This window comes from Anomaloglossus baeobatrachus, chromosome 4 (genome assembly GCF_048569485.1).
Source record: "Anomaloglossus baeobatrachus isolate aAnoBae1 chromosome 4, aAnoBae1.hap1, whole genome shotgun sequence".
NCBI classification, from domain to species: domain Eukaryota; kingdom Metazoa; phylum Chordata; class Amphibia; order Anura; family Aromobatidae; genus Anomaloglossus; species Anomaloglossus baeobatrachus.
Window position 1 is genome coordinate 18,396,878 of NC_134356.1, and position 10,216 is coordinate 18,407,093.

General features: G+C 48.8%; 1 protein-coding gene across 1 annotated transcript; it reads right to left on the reverse strand.

The window, feature by feature from the left end:
* Positions 1-6,977: 6,977 nt before the first annotated feature.
* Positions 6,978-7,358, reverse strand: LOC142301046 (histone H2B 1.1-like). Its single transcript, XM_075342065.1, has one exon. It carries the CDS (start codon positions 7,356-7,358, stop codon positions 6,978-6,980), a length of 381 nt encoding a protein of 126 aa, XP_075198180.1.
* Positions 7,359-10,216: the final 2,858 nt, after the last annotated feature.

Below are 10,216 nucleotides of genomic sequence, written 5' to 3' on the forward strand. Positions count from 1 at the left end.
GGGAGGGCTACCCCTCACCGGCCCGGTTTGGAATGTCACAGCAGCCTGGCCAGGTTCTGTGAACCCGACAATGTCTATAAAAGATGAAGGGGTTGGTTGGGGATGTTGGGAGTAGTAGTTATTTGTGATGCCACCTGTGGTATGCGGCCAGTTGTTAGCGGCCGCTGCGGAAAGTCGCTCTCTTCTAGGGCAGATGGTGACGCAGCTCGGGTGTTGCAGCTCTCCACAGGCAGAGCTAGGCTGATCCCGGATAGTTCAGAGGCCAGAACTGGTGGGATGCTCCGTGAGTCCTTCCTCCCAGCGCTGTGTTGTGCAAGTCCCTGCGGCTTGTAGCTACGCTGGGACCCAAATCCTGGGGGTGATTGTTTCCCGTCTTGTATAGCAGGCAGCGCGAGCCTGACGATGGGGTCGCCCTATGCTCCTGGCTCTCTGTGCTGCTTTGTCCCGGGCACTATATAAAAACAAAAAAGTGAGCCGGAGTATGAGATGGTATACATGGAACTTGTGAGACCATGTTCACACTGGCCATGAGACAAAGAGAAACCAAGGAGAAAAATTGTGAAAACATACCCTGCTGTAACTAAATAAAAGCATAGTGCATATAAACATAGGGTACTTAGTAAACACTGTTTTTGATCAAAAAAAGCATAAAGCTATCCCTTCTTAGCAAGCTGGACATTTCATTCTGTGAATCCCCCTGACTATATGTCCTGTTGGGACCCGGTCGCTCTCGGCCCTTAGCCACATTGAGGCCTATTTTAGACCCATGGTAAGGTTTTAATATTAGAGAGTTGTAGGTACTATCCCAACTGGGTACACCTTGACGTTTGGTGGGATATCTTTATGCTTTTTTTGATCAAAAACAGTGTTTACTAAGTACCCTATGTTTATATGCACTATGCTTTTATTTAGTTACAGCAGGGTATGTTTTCACAATTTTTTTTCCTTGGTTTGTCCCGGGCACTGTTGTGGGCCAGAAGACTTGAAATATTCTGCCCGGGGAATTCTGCTGGCAGGCAGTGAAGTGCCCACCAGCCTAGGGTCCGCACCCTGAGATGTGCGCCGGTCCTGAGGGAGCTATCAGATTCTCCTCTCAGCGACCGTAGTCTCCTGCGTCTCACTTGGTTCCCGGTGGTTTCTCGACTGTGTATGTGGCTCCTCTCTCCCCAGATCAGTTGCCCCGCCCACCTGAGCAAGTAGGTGGGAGGCCCCAGACGATGTGGTTACCATCCTAAATGACCCTACCTTAACCCGTTCTGGTGAGAGGGCAACTGGCTCATGTGTGTTTGTGAATGACAGACACTGATCTCCTCCTTACCCGGGATGAATACTGCACCTCTGGTGAGGCATACTACCCTGTGGTGACGGAAGCCTCAGGGGCGCCACACATATAGAGCTGTATATCCTCCCGTGCTCCATATACTGCTGTATAGGCTGCTGTATATCCTCCCTATACAGCTGTATGTGTCCATATGTTGCTGTTAGTGATGGGGTATCGCGCTAGTGGATTTTTCTTGTTTTGCTGCATAGACTCCATATAGCGCTAAATAGAACTATATATCAGACGTCCTGACCCCGCGGGTCACACAGAACTTGGAATGGGCAGAGACTCTCAGCCAATCAGCATGGAGTATGGCTCTAGCATCAGATTAGATCCCCAAACATACGCTAAGGCTATATGTGCACGCTGCAGTTTTAACTGTACCCAAACTGCAACCAAAACTGCACCTTGTCAGGGAGAGCCTGGAAATGTAAACAAACCCCAAAACCTTATAATGATGGTGCATTTTTGCCGCGTTTTTGTTAATGCGTTTTGTAGAGGAGACAAAATTTGATAGGATCTAAATAAAAAATAAATAAAAGAATATCTTGATAGAGGGATAGCTAGCTTGACCAGCTATTTTTATTTTAATAAAATGTGGTTTCCCTCCATTGTAGGCTGCAACCTTCAGCTTTCTGCTGTACCTTATACAAAATACATACAGCTGCACACTAAAATGGCATCAATGTATAAGGGAACTCTGGTACTGCAATACTGTTATATGAAAAAACAAGATTTTTAGTTTATGAATTGGCCAATGCATGTAAGCCGGAAAGCAGCGGCAAGGTAAATCTCAATATTCCAGGTAACTAACTAAAATGCCACTATCTAGGTTAACAAAACATCCGTGTCTGGGCAGCTAGACTAAAAAAATCTAACTTGAAATGCCAATATCTGGACTAACCTCCATGTCTGGGCAGCTAGGACTCCTAGTATAAGGATCATGAACACAGCCTGGTTTATAGGGCGGAGTGCTCAGTCAGAAAAAAACTCACTCAAAATATTTAAAAAAAAACTGACCTGCACATCCTACAAGTGTGTATAGGTGCCAGCAGAAAAAACATAGCAAATACAAAATACATACAGCTGCACACTAAAATGGCATCAATGTATAAAGGAACTCTGGTACTGCAATTTTAGTTAGGTACCTGGAATATTGAGATTTACCTTGCCGCTGGTGTCCGGGCTTGCATGCATTGGCCAATTCAAAAACTAAAAATCTATTTTTTTTCATATAGCAGTAATGCAGTACCAGAGTTCCATTATACATTGATGCCATTTTAGTGTGCAGCTGTATATATATTTTGTATTTGCTATGTTTTTTCAGCTGGCACCTATACACATTTGTAGGATGTGGGGGTCAGTTTTTTTTTTATATTTTTTTTAAATATTCTGCTGTGCCTTGACTGATTATGAAAAATAGAGGGGATCCCACGCTTTTTTAAAAAAGTTTTTTTTTTAAAAATGTTGTGTGGTCCTCCCCAATTTTTCTATAACCAGCCGACAACTTGGGGAAGATATTATTCGGGTGGCTAGGGCCATAGTTATTTGGCCCTTTCCAGACTAACAATAGCAGCCCACAGCCGCAACAGAAGTAGCGTGTACATAAGATGCACAAATTCGGGCACTGGACCTGGCTCTTCCCATTGCCCGGATGCGGTGGCGATTGGGGTAATTAGGAGTTAATAGCAGCCCACAGCAGCCACTAAGACCTAGATTTGTGATGGAAGGCCTGTATTAAACTCTCCCTTCACTAACCTGTGAATGAAAGTAACTAAACACAAACAATCCAAAAATCTTTTATTTGAAATAAATGACAAAAAAGCACCCTCTTCCACCTCTTTATTAACCCTAAAGCACCCCTACAGGTCCAACATAACCCATACGAGGCCCCACAACGCTTTCAGCACTGCTACATCAGATGCTTACAGCGAGTGCCATAAAACAAGACTGCCCGCTGTGAGCTCCACACAGCAACTTAAGTAAGCCGCACAATCAGCAGTGACATCACTCTGGTGTCCTCCACCTGTGATCGGAAATCTGGCTGCGATTGAAGTGAGCTGCAGGTGGAGGACTCCGTCATCGCTGATCGCGCACGTCACCCTGGCAACCTTTGCTCATCACTACCAGACTGGCTCTCCTCCTCATTTCCTGACAGCCTCTTCACTTTAGCTCCCAGCCCCTCCGCTTCACCTCTTGATGAGATTTGAAAGCTAGCCCCCTCTGGAGACTACCCAAGGGTCCCCTCTAAAGGTGTGGGAGACCTGGTTGCTATGTGTCTGTGCGTACACACCTCATTCTGGTCTTTAGGATTACCCGGAAGTACTGTCCCAAAATGGGTGTAGTACTCAGTGGTGCCTGACCAGGTCAGGGGCGCCACAGTGGCACAACCCCTGATCCGACCTTTATACAGGCCAAGTGTCACTTGGTGCGCCGGCCAATCACAGACATACCAATACTTGCTAAGGTATGTTACATAGTCTAATAATCATTTTGCTGCAGTATGTTGTATATTCTCCATACAGTGCTGATTACCTCCATATAATGCTATACATTACCATATATACTTACATTGATAAAACCAAATGGGCAAATAAATTGTAATATATATCATAGGGGACTTAAAAATTTGTTGAATAAAGATTAAGATTTTAATTATGGGACTCGCCACTTCATCCTTTTTCAACATACGGGACTTATTTTGCACTGTTTCGATAAAGAGCGTAAATTCATCCCACCAGAAAAGATGCAGCCAATCAGCATGGTTCTTAACTATGGAAGAGTGATTCTGAACCTTAAAGTTTTTGGTTTGCACTGGGCACTGAGTGTTTGAGTCTCGCACCTGTACACTGGCTTTTACCTGTATGTCTGGTTCCTGTTTTGGTTTATCATCTGAATAAAGAGAATGCAGAGCAGCCAATCAGCAAGCATTTCCTATGTGGCACTTCCGGCCACATCACAGCCATGTACAGTATTGAGAAGTCAGTGTTCGGGTGGCGCACCATTGAAGAAAACAAAACAAACAAATGACATAGGCAACCCCCGCGGTCTGCTTTACAGTGGCTGAATATCAAAAATAGAGGGGATCCCATGCAGTTTTTATGTTTATTAATTAAATAATGTAAAAAATATACTACTATAAAAAGACTGACAGCGCATCCACAAGGTGTGAACAGGAGCACCCTGAATATTCAACCTTACAAAAATCTGTACAGCAGCATCTGAAAAGCTAAACTATGTAAACATATAATACAAAAGTTTTAGCACAGCATTACTGCTATTGGAAAAAAATTAGAGAAAAGAGTTGTGCGCCTGGTCTTTGGCTGTCGGGGTTACAGTAATCAGCCAATTTTTAAACAAAGTATCTGATTTATTCCAGTAGCAGTAATGCAGGGCAAAAATTCCTCTATTTCAGGGTTACATATTTTAGCTCTTCACATGCTGCTGTACAAATTTTTGTAATGTAAAACAAATGGCTTAGGATCCCCCCATTGTTAATAAGTTAACCAGCCAAGGTAAAGAAGGTAGCTGGTATTACTAGGGAGGGAGGAGCCATGGCTATTGGCCCATCCCAGCCTGATAATATAGATCAATTATTTGCCAAAAATCTCATTGAATTGATACAGTAGGAATGAATTTGTGAATGTTACACTTTTTATTTTGTCATACTTGCATCCCATTCACAGGCAGTGCTGGCTCCCCCCCATTTTTCTAGCCTGATAATATCAGCCTTCAGCCGCCCCAGAATTGGTGTATCACGTTAGATGCAGCAGCTCATTCCGCTTGCCCTGATGCGGTGGCAATATATGGGGTTAATATCAGCTGTGATTTGACAAAAAAACAACTGCCATCAAGCCCTAGGATAGTAATGAGGAGACGCAAATGAGAGTCCCTATAATCAACCCTTTAGGTCAAAAGAAATAAACACAAACACGAGAGAAATCCTTTATTTGAAATACAATATACGCACACCCCAATTCCACCCCCCAGGTCTGTGAGAAGTGGTGACGTCACCGAAGTCACCGGAGTTCACAGCCCGAATATCACTACATCCGCTCCTCTCTACAGCAGCCTCACATTGTATAATTACACAGCAGGGCCACACATAAGTCTGTTTACCCCCATATACAGCCATACAGGGCCATATACTCCAGAATGCTCCCCATATACATCCATACAGGGCCATATACTGCTGAGTGCTCCCCATATACATCCATACAGGGCCATATACTGCTGAGTGCTCCCCATATACATCCATACAGGGCCATATAATCCGGAGTGCTCCCCATATACAGCCATACAGGGCCATATACTCCAGAATGCTCCCCATATACAGCCATACAGGGCCATATACTCCAGAATGCTCCCCATATACAGCCATGCAGGGCCATATAATCCGGAGTGCTCCCCATATACAGCCATACAGGGCCATATACTCCAGAATGCTCCCCATATACAGCCATACAGGGCCATATACTCCAGAATGCTCCCCATATACAGCCATACAGGACCATATACTCCAGAATGCTCCCCATATACAGTCATACAGGGCCATAGACTGCTGAGTGCTCCCCATATACAGCCATACAGGGCCATATACTCCAGAATGCTCCCCATATACAGCCATACAGGGCCATATACTCCTGAGTGCTCCCCATATACATCCATACAGGGCCATATACTGCTGAGTGCTCCCCATATACATCCATACAGGGCCATATACTGCTAAATGCTCCCTATATACAGCCATACAGTGCCATATACTGCTGAGTGCTCCCCATATACATCCATACAGGGCCATATACTGCTGAGTGCTCCCCATATACATCCATACAGGGCCATATACTGCTGAGTGCTCCCCATATACATCCATACAGGGCCATATACTGCTAAATGCTCCCTATATACAGCCATACAGTGCCATATACTGCTGAGTGCTCCCCATATGCAGCCATGCAGGGCCATTCACTGCTGTGCACCTTCCATTTTGTCTACATCCCATATTGTACTATGTACACCCATATAAAGATTTATCACAGTAATATTCAGTGTTTCTCCAAACAGTCCAGTATTAGTATAATATGAAGAGTCCATACAGCGCTGTATACAGCAATATAGTGTGACCATATCAATCACTCCCGGCCTGAGAAGATCACCCGATCACCGCGTGTTACCGACAACTAAGAGCGGAAACTCTCAGTCATTGTGCGGAATTTCAAATTTAACGCTCAGCCAATCAGCAGTCAGTAAGGTTCTGGCTCCGCCCACAGACGCTGTATTAACCAGTTACTGCCCGCGATGTTCCCAGCCGTCTCTGGAGCAACAGACTGCAGTGATTCAGTTATTTTCTAGTAAACCCCTATACTGTATTGTACTGTAGTCTCGATGCTGCATATACCGCCATAAATCTCTAAATGGTCTTTTATACGGACATTGCCATATAACCCCATACTTCGGTATTGTGCAGCATATTCCTAACCTAGTACTGTAAACCGCAATATAGTGCTACACATCTATATAAGTGCTGTATAGTCTAATTATAACCTTATATACCGCGTTATTGTGCTGTATACTCAGTTTCTCCGGTATGGAGCTCTGCTGTAGACAATGTGGTGGCTCTTAGAAGAGCCTTTGTGGTGCGGAGCAGCGGTGGTGATCACTTGGCGCTGGTGTACTTGGTGACGGCCTTGGTGCCCTCGGACACGGCGTGCTTGGCCAGCTCTCCGGGCAGCAGCAGGCGCACGGCGGTCTGGATCTCCCGGGAGGTGATGGTGTGGCGCTTGTTGTAGTGCGCCAGGCGGGAGGCTTCCCCTGCGATGCGCTCGAAGATGTCACCGACGAAGCAGTTCATGATGCCCATGGCCTTGGAGGAGATGCCGGTGTCGGGGTGCACCTGCTTCAGCACCTTGTACACGTAGATGGCATAGCTCTCCTTCCGGCTCCTCCTCCGCTTCTTGCCGTCCTTCTTCTGCGTCTTGGTCACGGCTTTCTTGGAGCCCTTCTTGGGCGCTGGGGCGGACTTGGCGGGATCAGGCATGATGAGAACAGCAAGATCTCTTCACTGGAGAGAGAATAATAATCCTGCTCCTCCCAGAGCGGCCGTATTTATAGCCCGGCCATGCAAATGAGCACTAATAACACATCGCTGCTCTATTGGGTGACAACTGCATGTGACCAATGTGACGTCATGATCTCCGCCCTCGCAGCTTATTGGTGGATCCACAAGTCTCATTTCCATGGATGACTTCAGATTCAGTCAATGACAGAAGAGGAGGGCGGAGCAATAGCTTATAAAACACTCCGGAGCCGGCACAATCCTCACATTTCTCTTCTTTATCTGCTTAGATTTGAAAACGCAACAAAGTGATGTCTGGACGCGGCAAACAAGGAGGGAAGACCCGAGCTAAGGCTAAGACCCGCTCATCCCGGGCAGGACTGCAGTTCCCGGTCGGTCGTGTGCACAGGCTTCTCCGCAAGGGCAACTACGCCGAGAGGGTGGGCGCCGGCGCTCCGGTCTATCTGGCCGCTGTGCTGGAGTATCTGACCGCTGAGATCCTGGAATTGGCCGGCAATGCCGCCCGGGACAACAAGAAGACCCGCATCATCCCCCGACACCTGCAGCTGGCCGTGCGCAATGACGAGGAGCTGAACAGGCTGCTGGGTGGGGTGACCATCGCCCAGGGAGGCGTCCTGCCCAACATCCAGGCCGTGCTGCTGCCCAAGAAGACGGAGAGCAGCAAGAAGGGCAAGTGACGCCGCTGACCCGCATCCTCCACAACACAAAGGCTCTTCTAAGAGCCACCACCCCGTCCTCACAGGAGCTGGCCCCGTCCTCACAGGAGCTGGCCCCGTCCTCACAGGAGCTGGCCCCGTCCTCACAGGAGCTGGCCCCGTCCTCACAGGAGCTGGCCCCGTCCTCACAGGAGCTGGCGCCGTCCTCACAGGAGCTGGCGCCGTCCTCACAGGAGCTGGCGCCGTCCTCACAGGAGCTGGCGCCGTCCTCACAGGAGCTGGCGCCGTCCTCACAGGAGCTGGCGCCGTCCTCACAGGAGCTGGCGCCGTCCTCACAGGAGCTGGCGCCGTCCTCACAGGAGCTGGCGCCGTCCTCACAGGAGCTGACCCCGTCCTCACAGGAGCTGGCCCCGTCCTCACAGGAGCTGGCGCCGTCCTCACAGGAGCTGGCGCCGTCCTCACAGGAGCTGACCCCGTCCTCACAGGAGCTGGCCCCGTCCTCACAGGAGCTGGCCCCGTCCTCACAGGAGCTGGCCCCGTCCTCACAGGAGCTGGCCCCGTCCTCACAGGAGCTGGCCCCGTCCTCACAGGAGCTGGCCCCGTCCTCACAGGAGCTGGCGCCGCTCATCTATTGTGTCTTTATAACACGAGTTTATTGAGGAATATTGTAATTGCACTTTGTATTAGGAGGTTGGCACTTTGGGTAAAAGTGGCACTAAATGGTTTAAAATATGGGATTCTCTGCTCTGGTCCTTTATACACGATCCTTAACCCTCCATGTTCTGTAGTGGGGGAGCTGTTGTGCCCGGTGATTAACGCTGGGCAGATGCTCCTGATGACTCCACTAGTGCAGGGCGACCGTGTTCCTGTCCTCAGTTCCCATGTGGCGGCGCAGTGTGGTGCACGGACACTGCCGCTCACACTGGATCTAAATACAATCACTGCAGACAATGTGTGATAGGAAATCCCATCCCTGTATCTCCAGTGTTATATACCGCCATATCGCGCCTCTATATAGAGCTGTACAGACCACACAGGAGCACAGCCGCCTCTATATAGCGCTGTACAGACCACACAGGAGCACAGCCGCCTCTATATAGAGCTGTACAGACCACACAGGAGCACGGCCGCCTCTATATAGCGCTGTACATACCACACAGGAGCACGGCCGCCTCTATATAGAGCTGTACAGACCACACAGGAGCACGGCCGCCTCTATATAAAGCTGTACAGACCACACAGGAGCACGGCCGCCTCTATATAGAGCTGTACAGACCACACAGGAGCACAGCCGCCTCTATATAGCGCTGTACAGACCACACAGGAGCACAGCCGCCTCTATATAAAGCTGTACAGACCACACAGGAGCACAGCCTCCTTTATATAGAGCTGTACAGACCACACAGGAGCACGGCCGCCTCTATATAGCGCTGTACAGAGCACACAGGAGCACAGCCGCCTCTATATAGAGCTGTACAGAGCACACAGGAGCACAGCCGCCTCTATATAGAGCTGTACAGACCACACAGGAGCACGGCCGCCTCTATATAGAGCTGTACAGAGCACACAGGAGCACAGCCGCCTCTATATAGCGCTGTACAGACCTCACAGGAGCACGGCCGCCTCTGTGAGCGCTGAGGTTTCTGCAGACACTGAGCACATGAGATGTGAGAGGCGTCACTGCTGTATGGAATATACGGGATAATAATGGAGACACTTGTGGATTCCTGAGCTCCCATCAGCCGCGACAAGCCGCCTCCTGCGCTGCCCTGACCTCCTCTCTCCATACAGCAGCGGCGCCGCTCACACTTCATACACTCGGGGTTTGCAGACATCTTGGCTCTTCCAGAGGCGCTGGATTCTTCTGTGGATTCTGCGGGGATTGGACGTGTTCACATTTGCTGTATGCGGAGTCGCTGCTCAGTTCTCTTTATGCTGCACAGACCCCATTATAAGCCTCCATATAGCGCTGAATATAAACCTACAGAAGAGACAGTCACTCAGCCCCAGACCCTCCCCCTGACACCGCGGGGCGCAGAGGACAGAGAGCGGGAAACTCAGCCATTGTGCGGGTATTTCAAATTCAGAGCTCAGCCAATCAGCGCACAGTATGATTCTGCCTCCGCCCACATAATGCTTTCCACAGACGCTCAGTGTTAACCC

What these genes read in the sequence shown, in the direction of transcription:
- LOC142301046 (XM_075342065.1), bottom strand. Translation starts at nt 7,358, where the DNA reads ATGCCTGATCCCGCCAAGTCCGCCCCAGCGCCCAAGAAGGGCTCCAAG.